The 17617-nt window shown below is 42.0% G+C and overlaps 1 protein-coding gene across 5 annotated transcripts in view; it reads right to left on the bottom strand.

Annotated features, from left to right (window-relative positions):
• Nucleotides 1-1327: 1327 nt before the first annotated feature.
• BICC1 (BicC family RNA binding protein 1) overlaps nt 1328-17617 on the bottom strand; it is a 286143-nt gene continuing 269853 nt past the window's right edge. For 4 of the 5 annotated variants that reach the window (XM_069101823.1, XM_069101826.1, XM_069101828.1 and 1 more), the window contains 2 exons: nt 11368-11467; nt 1328-4029 (listed from right to left, as the gene is read on the bottom strand). In XM_069101823.1, coding sequence (XP_068957924.1) covers nt 3899-4029; nt 11368-11467 — 231 coding nt within the window. In that variant the 3' untranslated portion in view covers nt 1328-3898. Of the gene's footprint in view, nt 4030-8253; nt 8334-11367; nt 11468-17617 lie in introns of all 5 variants that reach the window. The other variant, XM_069101824.1, reaches the window with a different exon arrangement.

Here is a 17617-nt window from a genome sequence, read left to right as displayed (position 1 = left end):
TTGCCTTTAAATGTTCATTACCTCCCTATCTTTTCTTTTTTAATACTATTCCCCCTCACGTACTGTATAATCCCCACTTTCCTTCAGAGCTCATTCCAGGCATCCTCTTCTAATGAGGTGCCCCCAATTCCCCCAGTTATTAAGCCTCTGGCATCCTCTCTAAATGACTATATCTAGTTTTCTGTTTACTTTGTATTTGCTTATCTGAGTACGGCACATCTTCCTAATAGAATGGAAGCTTTCTGAAGCCAGAGGACCTTTCTCTCTTTGCCTAGAGCCTAGAACAGTACCTGGCACATACTAGGTGATTAATACTCATAAGTAACTAACTACCTTCTCATAGTAGGTGATTAATACTCGTAGAATTGAATGTGTACACAATGTTTCTTTTAGTGGAAGGATAAAAGCTCATGTTATGTAACTGCCAAGTTAATTCTGGGGCATATACTATTTCTAAAATGGGCTGAAAGCTCTCTGGTGCTGGTTTGGATTATGTGGCCTCTGAGGGTCCATTCCAGTTGAGATTAGGTGTATTTCTGTTTTTGAAAAATCCCATTCTCTTTCCCCATATCCATACACAATCCATTACAGGGTATACACTCACACATCCATATGTAAGCTAATACCTATACATATCTATGTATATATGCTTCTCAACCAATGAAAAGGTCTAGGAAATCACAGCATTTCGAACCAGAAGGGCACTCAGAGATCAAATTCAAATATTTCATTTGAAACATGCCCATACAAAACTGAGGGTCAGAGAAGGAAAGTAACTGAATCAGGGTCACAAGGTATTTATTTATATATTTTGTGATCATAGACTAATAGATCTCTAATTAGAAGGGGCCTTAAATGTCATTAAATTCAACCCTCTCATTTTACAGGTGAAGAAACCGAGACTTAGAGGTTGTGACTTGGCCAGGGTCTCCTAGCTAGCTAGTGTTTTGACAGAATTTAAATCCGGTTCCTCCTGACTCCCATGGCCAGTGTTCCAGTTCACTATTCCATGCCTCCATAAGCATGGAAAGAGGAAAAGCTGGGATTTGAATTCAGGTCTTCAAATCCCCAATTCTGGGTTCTTTCTTTGAAATCCCTCCTTTGTCTGATGCTACCATCCTTTCATTGTACCCAGCAACACAATAAAAGACAGTTGGAAGCCTCTTTAAGCAGAGCCCACTAAACCTGTGCAGGAAACTGGGAACTAGGGAATTGTTTCTAAGCTGAATAAAGTGTCTGGCCTGTTTTGGCCTAAATGCAGAGTGAGGCTTCTTCCTTATGGTCAAGAACTCTTCGAACATGCATGAAAAACACTGCACTCACCAAGGACAATACAAAGAGGTTATATCAATTTATTTCTCATGTAACAATTGATTAGTTTTGAAAAATTTCCATTTTTAACATTTAATTCCATCTTTCTTTAAAAAAAATCAATAAAAGGACAAAACCCACACAAAAAATACAGTCTGTATCTGCTCCATATTTACAGATAACTGGTCACTATTAAGGCACAAGTTTAAAACTAACATTTGAATCTATCAATCCCAATGTTTTGTGCATCGTGTAACACTGACCACACTGCCCAGGGCAGCATTATATTCCCTTTGTGGAATCCAAAAGAAGTGAGAAAAATTCATTTCCAGTGTTTTTTTGTTGCTGGTTGGGTGGTTGGGTTTTGTACCTCTGTTGACTACTGGAGGGGTCCCGGGGTATCCTTCCCTTTGGTATAACTAGCCAAGCCTTGCTCTCAAGACTCACAATCTAACAATACCAGACACATTTCACCTGCTTTCTCTAGCTGCAACGTCTTGTGTTGATCTCACAAAAGAAACAACTTATTTTCCAATAGGGAGGTCTTGTTCTAGAAGGGTGGCAAAATTCAAGAGACTAAGTCAGTGAAAATCTAACTCTCAAGTGGGATTCACGACCCAGTGCAGACAATTGAGCATGACAGGTTTAAATGAATCAAGCAGAGGAAATGCCCATAATCAGATCTACTTGTAGGAAAAGGCATTCTAATGCCACATCATGAAGATTTGGCCCCGTCCCCAGGAGAGCAGTCTCACATTTGCGATTATTACTGATTATTCCATGATCACCTCATTATCTGTGCCTTCAATCTGGCCACCTTTATTTTTTTTTTTAAGTGAAATTTTTTCTGTGTGTGTGCAAATTTTCTCCTCAATTTTCTTTCCTTTCCTTAAGGGTAGGCTTTCTTCATGAAAAAGTGTCAAGCAAGTATTTCTCATCCAATGTTTCCATTAAAAAAAAACACATGACAAACTCAGCTACTGTAAATGCTTGTCTTAATGTCTTCTGCTCAGAGCACTGGAGAGTGGTTTATGTCCATTTTTAAGGTTCGGAATATTGACCATAAATAAAGCTTTACAGTACAATTGAATCCCGAGATTTCCTGTGGGAAAGCATTTCTACAAATTGAATGCACTTGGAACCTGACTGGAGAGGGGGAAGAGGGAGAGGCACATTTGGACTTTCTTTTCTTCCATGTAAATCCTTCCTAAGTCTATAAGAGGATGTCTGAAAAGAGACACAGGGAATAACATTGCCAGGTTTTGTGGACTTTCACAGTATCAGAATGTAATTAGGAGCTCTGACCACTGACGTTGTGGCCTGGCCATGGTTAACCGGAAAGGGCCCATCTGCAGACATTCAAGTCTCCCCTCCCCAGATGAATCTCAGCCAAACAATGCAGATGCCTGGGGATACCTCACGCACTCGTAAGGTGCCTCACAATTGCCTATGGCGTCAGCAGTGGGGCTGCTTCCCGTCATTACAGCTTTGGGGCTGTCTTGTCAACTATGATTAGGTATCTGTTGAAACAAGTTGGATTTGAGCTCCAGTCTCATGAATGCCATTCATTCTCTACCATACACTTTAGTAGGTCTCGGTTTCCTGTTATGTATGCTAATGCTTATAGTACCTAAAAATAAAAGTCTGATATAAATAAATGTCCTTTAGTGGCAGTATACTAAAAAATAGCCCTTTGCCTTCAGACAACCATTAAAATCATTTCTTTTTGGCAATACAGGCAGCAGTTGAATATGATGACTGCAAAGGATTAATATTGCAAGATCCATTTTGGTCTTTCATCACACTGATTACAGATGTGTAAATTCCAGGGCTAAAGGTTTCTAAGATGCAAAACCTAAATGGACAGAACTGGTCCAGAACCAAGTGAATTTTTTTATATCACTTCCCCCTGCCCCCTTGCCCACCATGAAGTTATAGGATAATATGCATATAGATCAGAATCTTATACCATCAGTGGGAGAAATTTTATCTAATAGCAACACATGGCGGAATTTGATTTGGGCCAATATGAGTTGATATGAAAAAAGGGGAGGGAGAAAAAAATAATTTCCACAGGACAAGAAATCAGGACATGTAAAGTGCTGAAAGACCTCAATAATTATTTTAAAGCAGTACCAGAAAATTCCAACTTGATAAAAACAAAAAACAAAAACAAAAATAAAATCCAAATCGAAAAACCCACCCCCAAACAAAACACAAAAAATCTATATGCTCTCTGGCATCTCAGATGTCAATTCTTAATCCTTCATTCAAAGTAAAAATTCAGTGCATACATTTTATAGGAAATAAAAAAACTAAACCCCTCTTGTTATTGTTATTATTATTATATTATTGCAAATTCTGTCGAATCTATAGAAGAAAAAGAAATCCACATTTTGGCGTTCTGAAAGAGGACAGATGAATGTTTCTTTTCTTTTTTTGGCACCAAGTACATGTGCAGACAAAATGCTTTGGTCCTGGTCCCCAATGCCAAAGTGCTGAGGGTGGTGTGCAGTGACAGCTGGTCGGTCACAGGATGCCCGTGTCCAACTCTAGTTATCTGTGTGAGACAGCCCAGGGCTCAGCGCTACCAGCGGCCGCTGACACTAGCAATGTCCGAATGGTACTGACGTGGTAATCTCCCACTGGCTCCCCCTTCCAGGGAAGAAGCACGCGCGTTAGGCGGTTCAAAAAGTTTTCTTCGGTTTTTGTTCAGTTCTAGGGAAGAAAAAGAAGAAAAGGGAGAGAGGAGAATGGAGAGGGAGAAGGGCAGGAATGAATTATCAGGAACTGAACCAATATCTAAGGTAGCCAGCCCATGAGACCTAGGATGGGCTGCTGTGCAGCATCTCACACTGACATCACCATCTGTGTTTACAGCTCAGTCTATTAGCAAGAAAAGGCAAACTGTTCTGGTTAAAAAATCCACTGCCCAGTTAGAGTCTAAAGTAGTCCGATTATAATGGCGAAGGCTTGGATGCACGGCGGATGCGTGTTAGTTACAGATGCAAAAGCAGCTCTAGAACCCTGTGGAACCCGGAACACCAAATCAAAGAGCATCCTCTCCACCCCCTCCCTCCCCAACGATGTCCTTGTAGAAGGGAAGAGAGGCAGCCAGACTTGAAGACACACATATTTAACAGGGTAGCCAGCACAGATTGCTTGCATGGCAAAGGACATGAGAAACGTTATTCAATTTTTACAGACCAAGCATGTGATAACATTTGGACAGTTAGAGCCCAATATAAAAGGATGAGAAGTAGAAATAGACCCAGCAATGAGGCGAGTAGGAACCTGGAGAGTATAGGCATGTGTTCAAAGTCCAGGCCCGAGCCTGGCCCCCTTCCTCACCCCCATGCACCGCTCACAAGAACATCTTTCCCATTCAGAGAAACTTGACCAATCCAGACGAGTAAACAAACAAATAATCACATTGCTAAGACTGTCAACCCCAAGAAAGTTATTACTCCAAATGAGGCATACCACTATTTTTTTCATGAAATGACTCGGGCTATTTCTTTATGTCCAAGAGGTGGGCCAACTTATAAATAAATAAATACACACACACATACACATATACGTGTGTATATATATATATATATAATATACAGTTACATATATGTGTGTGTATGTATGTGTATGCCTTTAAAGTAAAGAGTCATGAAAAGTTGACCTTGTTTCCAAATATCTAGGGGGTGGGGGAAGACCTATGATTTCACAGGCATGGGGAACTTCCAGTGAGGAAACTCCATCTACCAATAGAGGTCCACATCTTTTCAGAGACACCAAAAGGTTATGTGACTTGCCCACTGTCACACAGGCTCTATCAAAGGTGGCCATGCCTTGAGTTCAGAGCCTCCCTAACCCCAAGGGTAGCTCTCTGTCCACTCTGTGCCTCACTGACTCTCAAAGGCTCTCCTAAATAATAGAGACCAGAAACTAAGGCTTGGTTCTGGAAGGCAGAACTCTTGCGGATGAGGGTTTTTGCCAAACATCATTATGGTAAAAACTAGTCTATAAGTCCAAGATACCCAAACATTTGAACTCCCTTTTAAAATATAAAAACATTTCAATCCCTCTCCCTCCCTCCCTGCCAGGGTGATGGCAATTGTTCCATACCCACTGACTGAAGAAACAAATGAGGATTTTTTAAAAGCTGGTCTGGCTTCAGTAATGCTTTAATACAAATCTGTGTTTTATTCATCACAACAGGATGGATGCCCACTTGAAAAAGTCAGTTAGTAGAGGGTGGGTTTGCTAAGTCATTTAATGAGACGGCCGAATCAGGTGTGGACACCTCCAAATGACCCCTCTGGTCCTCTAGGGGCTTTTGAAGCAGGGTTGGTGGGACCACTCAGGGAGCTCTAGAAAGAAGCATATCCACTACCACCTTCGAATACAAATACTCAATCTCATCTTTCAAACCACAGCCACGGTTAAGCAGGAAAACTGGCTTAACTAGCTGTTTAACTGGAATGGAGTAGCGCAGATGGCCTAGGAAGGCAGTGAGTGCCTCATCAATGGAGATCTTCTGACCAAAGCTGCACAAGCACTTGTTGGGGATGCATTTGAAGGGATTCTTGTTCAAGCAGGGGATTGGGCCATGTGACCTCTAAGATTCCGTGATTCTGACAGAGGGCCACAGGGCATCATTAGTTATGATGGCTGCTATTTGGGAGGGGGGGGAAGGTTGATACTGGCATCATAGTTTCCATTTTTTAATGCTCCCCTCTCATCACACATAGGTTCTACTTCACAATTACCATAATTACAATAATAGTAACCCTAGCTCACATTCCTGCAGTGATTTAAGGGCTGCAGAACATTTAACATATATTATCTCAGCTGATCCTCAGGACAATGCCATAAGGTAGATGCTCTTTGAATTCCCTTCTTATGAATGAAGAAAGTGACCCGCCCAAGGTCCCTCAGCTAGGATAGATTTAAACCCAACTCTTCCTGACTCCAAGTCTAACATGCTCTCTCTCTAGCACAGCACCCTGCCTCTCTAAGAAGTTTTTAGTGTTTGCTGAATGTGTGAAAGAATAAATATACCGTCAGAGCGGCTAGGTAGCACAGTGAATAGAACACCAGCCCTGGAGTCAGGAGGACCGGAGTTCAAATGTGGCCTCAGACACTTAACACTTACTAGCCATGTGACCTTGGGCAAGTCACTTAACCCCAATTGCCCTGCCTTCTCCCCTCCAAAAAGCAAAAAATAAATATATATGCTGTCTCATTTAATTCTCCAAATTACTCCGTGAAGGCAAGGTAGCTATACTTCTTCCCATTTGACAGAATAGAAAAACCGAGGCTCAAAGATGTTAGCTGATGGCTAGTTTTCCAAAGAGAACCAGGAGAGCCCAAGAGAGTCCAGTTCTGTTGACACTATACCATACAATCTCCAAAATTCTGAGATAGCTATGTCCCAAGGTTTTAGCCCCAAGGAGCATTTACTTATGTGAATGGATTCCATTCTATTCATTGGAGTCAGGGGTATGAAGTGGGTGTTAGGAGAGTCAAAAGAGACCATGTAGAATACATTATTTGCTTCTCTGTTGGCCAGAAAATGACTAATCAGGGGCCCAAGTTTGGGCAGATAAAGTTCTTGCCACATTTTTCCAAATGGTCCTAAAAAACCCAATCCAGTCTAGCTCTGAGGAAACAAAAGAGGCTGGCAGTATGGGAGGATCAAAACATGTGCATTCAGACAACTTGGGTTTGCATCCATATTGAGCCATTTACTTAGCTGTGTGACCTTGAACAAATTACTTAACCTCTCTGGGCCTCGGTTTCCCCATCTGTAAAATGATGACCTCAGAGGTTCCTTGTTGCTCTAAGTCCATGGTCCTCAGAAGCTTCGGATCCTCAGTCTCTCTCTTATACCCCCACCCCCACATATAAACATACGATGATTTCCTGTCTCTAGAGATCTGTACTGGAGAACATTCTCTCAAAGGAGCTGCAGTTTTGTCCATGAGAGGTGCAGTCTCGCTCTGTCAATGAGGTCACAGTTCCTCTATAACTCCACAGAGAGTTCCAAAGCTACAGTGTTGGGCTGGGAAATGCACCACCTGGGGCACACCTAGTGTGAAGTGCTTATATCTTAGAGAGTCGTTATAGCTTTAACAATATGAGGCCAGGAAACTGTTTCAGTGTTTTCTCTCTGTAGCTCTAGCACAGTGCCTGGAACATAGTAGGTACTTAGTCAATCCCTTCCGGCTGGTTAATGATAGATTTCCTAATAAAAGCAATATATGTCTACCTTCTTGTACCCCCTCTTTGTCTCCCCAAAAAAAGAAAAAGAAAAGAAACCACTCCGGAAAAAGAACTCAGCTGAGGAGCTTTCTCCGGGCCACAGGACAATGTGGGTGGCTTCCAGCTCCTTCACCTCTCAGGCTTTCTCAGACCTCTTTTCCCTAGCAGGAGGATGACTTACAAGTCCAGGAGACGACCGCTACCACTACGATCAGAGGAATACGTGGGGAGCAAAGGCTAGAAGGCTGAGGCAGATCATCTCTGCACTGCTTCCTAGCCTTGACTTCACAGACACAAAGAAAACAATGACAGCCAAGACTCCTTCCCTTTGTACGAAACTCACTGGGAAGCTTGGGAAGACAATGAGGTCCAGTAGAGACACTAAGGACATCACCCCAACAAAGTACTATTGGCAAGCTTGAGGATTCTGCCAGGAAAGGCCTCATTCCCAGGGTCTTCAGAGGCCCCGGGGCCAGCTCCCAGGGCTGGCAATCCCTTCAAGAAGCTTGGTTACTCTAACATCCTAAACCCCCCACATACCAGAAGTAAGAAAAAATGTAACTGAATAGATTACAACAGATTCAGCCCTAATGGCGAGCTAGTTTTTTCTTTCATTTTAAAAGCCATTTCTTCCTCTTTTTTGGTTTCTGGCAAAGCTGAGGGATAGTTTGGGAGCATACCAACCTTTCATCCTTGTATTTCCCAGGTTCACACGATCCTGGCCGCCCTCAGGATCTTGTTGCGCATCTGACCAGAGTCACAAACTAAAAGAATAGGGCGGGAAATGTTAGATCTAACTGAGGCCTGGGAGTGAAGCCTGCACTTTTGCTGGGTCCCTGTCTAGGCAGGGAGCCACTTGCTACCAATGTCTTAAATAGCATAGAGAACTTCAGTTTTACAGGGAAACTTAACTGGGTTATGATGATGCTACCACAGCTTTAATTCTCTGACGGGATCCCTTCTAGATGGAGATTTTCTTTTCCTCTAATTAACATGCTAAAAGAAAAGTCTTCTGGTCCCAATTCTTTTGTAACCTGGTACACTATTTAGAGCAGAAGAGACCTTTTCAGTTTAATGGCCCAACCCTCTTTTTACAGAAGAGGAAACTGAGGCTAAGAGAAGTACCTTGCCCAAGACCACACAACACAGGTGAAGTTTGACCCCCAGGCCCCCCAAATACAGCTTTGTCTTCCCTCTGCACCACCCTCCATCCATCTCGCTCTCTATATAGAAGGTCAAAGTGGAAACGTCTTCTTGCCACCCTGAGTCAAGTGGCAGCAATTGTCTGAGGCTCACCAACCGCCATCTTTCATCTCAGATGACTCCAGTTGGCCAAAGAAGCCTTCTGAATTCTGGCTTCTCGGGAAGCTCTGGTGTTGGCTGACAAAAAGAGCTGCTAAGTTTGTTCCCGAGTTCTCCACAAAGGAAAACAAGTCACGCTTCAAGAAAGTGTCTTCCTCAGGCTGTCAGGGCATTCGAAAACAGTTTCTTATTCAAAGCCCTCAACACCCTTCAGAAGCTGATGAGCCCTTGGGAATCACACAGGAGCTGACCGTGCCATCCAAAAGTCAAGGTCTTTTCCCAACCAGTCTCTTTAGGGAAAGACAAAAAACCCTTCCGTGGACCCGTGACCAGTTTGAGGGTACAGTGACCTCTAAGGAAAGGATCCCACAAGCTACGCAGTCTTTGCCAGGGAGCTTTTCACTAAATTAAGTGATGACTTGTCCTTGGCATCTATTGTGAGCAGAAACTCCAAACACTTTCTGAACCCCTCATCCACAAGAATTTAGTACAGTCCCATGGTCCTCTGGATTATGCCAAAGGACAGCTGGGTCCTGCCAACATATTAGAAGCAACAGAGATGTGGTATGTATTTAGTTTCACTGGCTTTCAAGGAGTGATCAAGCTTGCCTTCCAAAGTCATAAGAGGTGGGAACTGGGCACTCATCCCATTCACTCAGCTCATTTCTGTTCAGGGGCTCTTCTCAGGGGCTCATTATATTTATTCCAAACCACAAAAGAAGCAAGAAAAGAAAAGAAAACTGCCTACAATCAAATAGGATTTCTCAAGAGAAGAGTCTGAGTGTTTTGTGTGTTTTCGCTCCCTCCCCAATAAAATTAAAATACTGTTTAGACAAGACCAATGTCCTTCTTACCAGGTGCTGATTAGTTTATGACATATTATGGAATGATCACACTCTTTCAGAGAAGCAAAGACAGCTCAGAGGGACCTTATGAAGCAGTTAGTACAATTGTCTTATTTTACAGAGAAGGAAACTGAGGCCCAGGGGCTAAAGGGACTTGCCTAAGCTCCCATAACTAGAGTGGCAGATTAGAACCCAGATATTCCAACTCCCAGCCCAGCGTCCACTGTCATTAGATCACAGACCTAGGGTGGAAAAGATCTCCCAGCCATCTAGCCCAACCCCCTAATTTTATAGATAAGGAAGATGAGGCCCAAGGTTAAGCAACTTGTCCAACATCACAAAGTTAGTATCTGAATCAGGTCCATGCCCTTTGACTCCCTCCACTGCTCAGCCCTTGAACCTTTTACTACCCAGTGCTGATCCAATTTAAGTATCTAGGTTTATGGAGATGCATTAACCCCTCTACATTCATTACATATTCATTAATACAATACCAAACACAAAGCAGGCACTTTGCCATAGATGGTTAATTGAATTGCTAAAATGCCTTGGTGACCTTTTCTAGAAGGTCAATAGTGGAAGCTGTGACCAGTTGGTTTAGGCTAGTGGTCATTCTAAAATGACACACAGAGATCAACATTTTCAAGAAGCTGATGGTTCCCTGTCTTCAGCATCTTGAAAAAGAATTGATGATCCCCTCTGCAACAGCTTTCTTCACTTTCTCCTTCCTGTCTTTCGGAGGGAAGGAGCTCCTGGGTAGATAGTTACAGACAAAGAAGTTGCACCCTCCTGAAACTTTCACGGGGAATTATTGGGAAAGTGACCCTTCATTTTTCTCCAACTGCAACCCTTCCTTATATCCTCCAGATGCATTTACAAACTCTAGGCTCACCATCTAATACCATTCCACCCATTCTCTGGAGACCTTTCAGGTCAATGAAGCAGTCAGCGTATCCTCTTACAGTACTGATGAAGGCCAGACTCGATTCTCTACAGTGACAAGCCAACGACTCTCATGGGTATGTCTGAGAGACATTCTCTTCTTTCCCTCTGGTGACCACCTAGTGGATGCCACACCCCTCCTGCGATTCACACGGTCCAGTGATACTCGACATTAGAATCCTAAATCACAAAGCTTTCAGACTGCCATCTCTGCCTAGTGCCAAGACGTACCAACAGCCTTTTCCCAAGTTCTCTGGAGGCAAAAACCTCTATTCAATTAGATTTAGTTCACAGATCTGAAGACTATTGTCTACAGAGAAACCTGTTTTTCTTAAGTCACTGCCCAGGACACAAAACAGCAGCCAGGAAAAACATTAACAGTCACATTTTCTGACACCTACCGCTTCCATGCATAAAAACCCCTCTCCTTTTTAGCTGTTTCTGAGGAGCTCTTTTACAAGGAAGTCATATTTTTTAAGACACGTGCTTTCATTTCAGGAGTTGGGGGTTCTGTTGGCACGTGACACTATAAAACAGCTACACACCCAGAAAGGGAAGATGGAGGAGAATCAGTCAAATGGCACAGCCTGTCCTGTGAGCTCCAAGTCTGGACAGTCGGTATGGTCAGGCACTGATGGGTGTTCATCCACATCAATGAGGTCCCAGGTCTAGGGGCATCCGGGAATCCTGGGAGCTTTATTATAGTTACCTGAGATGGCGAGCAGCATTTTCCTTCTGGCCCCAAAAGTTGTAATTCCCAGCTCCTTTAAATCCTGATCTGTAAGGGTGAGGAATGTCTGAAGATCAATCTAGGGACATAAAAACACAAGGAAGGTCCATCAGCAATGTGTGATTCATCCCATTAAAGACTGACTTTGAAATAATTGCTTTCTTCAGGGGCTGGTGCTTTCTTCTCCCTCTTCCAAATTACCTTGAACTTGCTTTGTATGTATTTAAAGTGAATATGCTGTTTTCCCTGATAGAATATAAGTTCCTCAAGGGCAGAGACTATTTCATTTTGGTGCCTGAATCTCTAGCACCTAGAAGAGTGTCTGACAATAGGAGACATTTAATGATTGCTTCTTTCCACCTAGGTAGAACCATAGTGCAGAGAGCACTGGACAGGGAGTCAGGAAGACTCCTCTTGTGAGCTCAAATCTGACTTCAGAAACTGACTAACTCTGGGAGCCTGGGCAAGTCACTTAACTCTGCCTTAGTTTCCCCATCTGTCAAAGGAGCTGGAGAAGAAAATGGAAAACATTCTGGTATCTTTGCCAAGGAAACCCCAAATGAGGTCACGAAGAGTTGGACATGACTGAAACAACTGAACAATGACTAATCTTTCCAGTTCTTTGCTGCAGCAAAAACGGCTGCTGTAAATATTCTCACACAGGTGCATGTCTAAAAAGAGTAGCACTGGCTCACAAGGGAGGGAGGGTTTAGTGACTTCTTGGGTGTAGTTCCAAAACTGTTGAACCAATTCAGAACTCTATCAAGAGTGTGGGCAGCAGCTAGGTGGCACCATAGGGTACACAGTGCTGGGTCTGGAGGCGAGAAGAGTCATCTTCCTGAGTTCAGACTCTCAGTGGACGCCACTCCTCAGACTCTTACTAGCTGTGAGATCCTGGGCCTTTTCTGCCTCAGTTTCCTCATCTATAAAATGATCTGGAGAAGGAAATGGCAATCCACTCCAGGATCTCTACCAAGAAAACCGCAAATGGGGTCATGGAGAGTCAGACATGACTGAACAGTAACCAAGAGTGCATTAGTGCACCCATCCTCTCCGATCTTCTCCACTTGCTTGATGGATAGTACCAGCCATCAGCTTCAGTTCTAGCCATACCGACTTTGTACAAAAGAACTGCCCTATTGGATCATCCAGCTCCATATTCTATCTCTAACATTAGCAGCAAGGAGTGTCTTGAGAGAGGGCGTTGCTATGCTCGACACTTCAAGGAACCTCCAGTTCCCGTAACTAGTGCTGAGTAACACCTCTTGCCCATGAATTTATCAACTATTCCTTAAACCAATTTACAGTAAATGCTCTTAACTGGAATTGGCATTGACAGTGGATGATTGCTCTAGTTAATTAAAATTCCTAATTAATATACAGTTACCACATATACCCTGCCTCCAAATAAAAAGTATACTCAAATGCTTCATATTGCTGGAGAGCTAATCTTTTTTTTTTGCAGATTTTTTTGTAGTTTATTTTTTTTTATTTTGTAGTTCACATCATTCATTTCCACAAGAATTTTACTTACAAATTTTCTCCCCATCTTTCTCCTACCCACCACCCCAAAACAGCGATCCCACTGAATATTCCCTTCTCCAATCTGCTCTCTCCTATATCTTCCCCCATCCCACCTCCAACTTTCCAGTAGGGCATGGTAGATCTCTATGCCCCAGTGCCTGTATATCTTATTTCCCAGTTACATGTAAAATAATAATAATAATAATATATTTTTAAAACATTTTATTTTAAACCTTTGAATTCTAGATTCTTTCCCTACCTCCCTTGTCACCCACCCTTACTGGGAAGATAAGCAATTCAATACAGGTTGTACATGTGTAGCTATGCAAAACATTTCCATATTGGATATATTGTGAAAGACTGACTATATTTCCCTCCATCCCATCCCATTCCCCCCCCCATTCTATTCTCTACTTTGATCCTGTCTCTTTTCAAAAGTATGTGCTTCCAACTTCCCTCCGCCCCAGACTGCCGTCCCTTTCATCATCCCCCCTCTCATCCCCTCCCCCCCTACTCTCCTATAGGGTGATATACCCTATTTAGTCAGTATGTCATTCCCTCCCTAAGCCAAATTCGTTGAGAATAAGATTGACTCATTCCCTTTTGTCTTCCTGTTCTTCCCCTCCATTGTTAACAGTTTTCCCTTGTCTCTTCTATATGAGATAATTTACCCCATTCTATCTCTCCCCATCTCCTCTCATTATATTCCTCTCTCACCTCTTAATTTCACATTTTAAGTATCATCCCTTCCTATTCAACTGGTCCTGTACCCTTTGTCTATGTATTCCTGTACACGTATATATACATACTCATATATGTATTCATACGCCCATATACCCTCCTATACAGACATATGTGTGTATACACATATATACATTTCTATTCCCTTCAACTATTCTCATACTGAGAGGTTTCATAAGTTACAATTATTGTTTTTCCACGTATGAATGTAAGTAGTTCAACTTTGATAAGTTCCTTATGATTTCTTTTCCCTGTTTACCTTCTCATGCTTCTCTTGCTTCTTGTATCTGAATGTCAAATTTTCTATTCAACTCTGGTTTTTTCATCAAGAATGCTTGACAGTCCCCTATTCCATTGAATGACCATGTTTTCCCCTGAAACATGATACTCAGTTTGGTGGGTAGGTGATTCTTGGTTTTAATCCCAGCTCCTTTGACCTCCAGAATATCATATTCCAAGCCCTTCCATCGCTCAGTGTAGAAGCTGACAGATCTTGTATTATCCTCATTGTGTTGACACAGTATTTAAATTGTTTCTTCCTGACTGCTTGTAATATTTTCTCCTTGATCTGGGAACTCCAGAACCTGGCTATAATATTCCTAGGAGTTTTCTTTTGGGGATCTTTTTCAGCAGGTGATCGGTAGAATCTTTCAACCTCTATTTTGCCCTCTGGTTCTAAAACATCAGGGCAGTTTTCCTTGAGAATTTCTTGAAGGATGATTGCTAGGTTCTTTTTTTGATCATGGCTTTCAAGTAGTCCAATAATTTTTAAATTATCTCTCCTGGATCTATTTTCCAGGTCAGTGGTTTTTCCCATGAGATATTTCATATTGCCTTCTATTCTTTCATTTGTTTGGATCTGTTTGACATCATCTTGATTTCTCATAAAGTCACTAGCTTTCATTTGCTCCAATCTAATTCTGAAGGAATTATTCTCTTCAATGAGCTTTTGAGATTCTTTTTTCCATCTGACAAATTCATCTTTTTAAGGCATTCTTCTCCTCATTGGCTTTTTGAGCCTCCTTTGCCATTTGAGTTAGTCTATTTTTTTTAAGCAATCAGGATTAAGTAACTTGCTCAAGGTTACACAGCCAGTTATTTCTGGGTGTGGTGCTAAGTATCTGTGCCCACATTTGATCCCCAGGTCATCCCGACACTGGAGCTGGTGCTCTTACTCGCTGAGCCACCTGGCCGCCCCTAAGCAACTGGGGTTAAATAACTTGCTCAAGGTTACACAGCCAGGTGTTTCTGGGTGGGTGCTAAGTGTCTGAGCCTAGATTCGATCCCCAGGTCATCCTGACACTGGAGCCAGTGCTCTTACTTGCTGTGCTACCTGGCCACCCCGAGTTAGTCTATTTTTTAAGGTGTTATTTTCTTCAGTCAGGTTGACTCTCATTTTATAATTTTCTTGCATCATTCTCATTTCTCTTCCCAATTTTTCCTCCACTTCTCTTATTTCGTTTTCAAAATCCTTCTTAAGCTTCTCTATGGCCTGTAAGCAGCTTATTCTGTTCTTGGAAGCTTCTGGTTCAGGAGTTCTGACTTTGCTGTCTTCCTCCTGTTCCATGCTTTGATCCTATTTGTCCCCTAAAAAGGAGTCCAAAGTTGGATTACTGTGCTTGCCTTGCTTCCCTTGTTTGCTCATGTTGCCACTCAATTACTTGACTTTTGAGCTTTTTGCCACAGTAGAACTCTGCTACCACAGGGGGGAGCTTTGTCCCAAATTGCTGGGGTTTTCTCAGCTGCTGGAGCTGTAGGTTGGGTGCCCTCTCTGAAGCCTCCCCACACTCTGGCAAACTGGTCACGCACCCCAGGACCTCCACCCTAGACCGAAATCCAGATCCAAGCAGGTTAAAGCAAGAGCGAATACCCCTCAGACTGGTAGCTTGGTCCCCCTACAATCTGCAGGCCAGGAGCTCTGAAGCAGCCACGTGGTGGTGGCTGTATGATACCTCAGCTGCTTCTTGCCCAAGGGCAAAGACTGACTGCACTCCTGAATTCCCAGGTCCCAAAGTCCACACTGCACTGACCTCTCACTTTGTCCTTAGCATCTATGTGTTGATAAGTCTGGAAACTGCCACAGCTGCTGGTGATCTGAAGTCCCTCCAGCCAGGGCTGGAACTTTGGGCTCACATGGGCCTAGGCTCAGCTCCCAGAGCACTAGGCTGGCCCCTTCCTGCCATCCTACTGGGCTGTCCTCTGCGGGAGGTTAGCGTCTATGGTCATTTTGTGGGTTCTGTAGCTCCAAAGTTTGTTCAGAGTCACATTTTACATAAATTGGAGGAGGAGGAGGAGGAAGCAGGAGCCCCATGGAAGTCCTGTTTCTGTTTCCGCCCCTGAGAGTTAATCTTGGATTTCTAAAGGTGATACTGGCCAAATTCTGGCTCTTGTAGGTTCTACATCAATTATGAAATCATCAAGCATTGTCACAGGTGTGACAAGGTACAAAATGGACTGTATCCTTTGACTTGTGATCTCACTATTAAGATTATATCCACAGGATTTTATTAAAGCAAGCAGCACAAAGATCCAGCTGTCCAAAAATTTGTAGAGACCCTATCTGTATAATAACCACAAAATTAGAAACTACGTATATTTATATGTGATATATAAATATATTAAACATATCATAAACTGATGGTTATATATAAATATATAATAAATCACCATGTCATATATAAATATATGAATTACCATGTTACATATTAATATATAAAATACATGGTAAATTACTGTGTCATATATTAATATACAAAATATATGATAAAACAATATATAAAAACTTTTTATAACAATATAACATAAATATTTAACAATGAGAGAGGGGCTAAAAACACAATGGATATTAATTAGAGTAATGGAGAATTATTGTGTTGAAACAAAGAAATATGGGAGGAGAGCTCCAAAGTTGATGCAGAGAGAATACAATCAGAATATGTATCTTGACAACCATAAACTGAGGGGGAAATTAAGAAGTATTGCATGTGAAAAGAGATGAAAAGGTAACAGAAAAAATAAGTCACCGTGTCATTATTTTGCTAAAGTATATTTTTAATCAAAATGCAACCTGTTTGTGGTTTGAGGTTTTTACTTGAGATTTCAATTCTTATTCTTTTTTGTTTCTTATATGAGACTGTTATTAAGCTTATAATGTGTACCCCTAGATACAATAACCCATCCCACAGGGACTATGGATACTGTGACAACAGTTTTAAGAGGTGATGGAATTGTGAGGGAAAGGTAGTTTAACCATCATTCTGGGGATTGTCAACAGTCAACCATCATGGCTGGAGAAAGACCATGAGACACAGAAGTGGAAAGGATGAAGATTTTCTTCCTGAGAAAATGAATGACCTGTCAAGGAAAAATGCCTAAGAGCTGTTTCTGAGAAAGTTTAATTCAGGATATTTGTGCAGAAGATACACTGTGGAGAAGACTTCTTAAAGAGAATTACTGAGAGACTTGGCCTGCCATCCTGAGAGAACCGAATCGTTGGATTGAGGCAGATGCAGTTGATGGTTAGAGGTGACAGCAGAGGGTATCTTTCTTCAAGCCAACACATTGTTGAAGTATTTACCTATGTCTCTAGAGGTCTTGTTACATTATTAGCAAATTGTACGACCAGTTACACTGATGTGGCTAAAATCAATGGGATGAAACAGAGAGGAGCATTTTATAAACTGGTTGGGGGCTCAGACCTAATTGATTAATGAGAAAGATTGTCTGTCCATTTCTATTATTTCATTAGGAAATACTTAGGACACAATCTTTGACTGACTTAGATCCCAGAATAGGAAATAAGAAATTAAAGAACTGCTGTTAAGGAAAGATGAACCTAGAGTACCAAAAAAATTATTGAAATAAAATCTTCATGAAAATGATTTATAGGGTATCCTTGATAAAAACCTGAGAAGGAACTAGGAAGGCTTCTACAGATTTTCTGTAGCAAATAGACTATATCTTC

Source organism: Petaurus breviceps, unplaced genomic scaffold (genome assembly GCF_028583685.1).
Source record: "Petaurus breviceps papuanus isolate PSGF00001 unplaced genomic scaffold, PetGlider_PUasm1.0 490, whole genome shotgun sequence".
In the NCBI taxonomy this organism is placed as follows: Eukaryota; Metazoa; Chordata; class Mammalia; order Diprotodontia; family Petauridae; genus Petaurus; species Petaurus breviceps.
The sequence above is the reverse complement of the archived record's forward strand: the minus strand, read 5'-3'. Positions and strand labels throughout refer to the sequence as shown.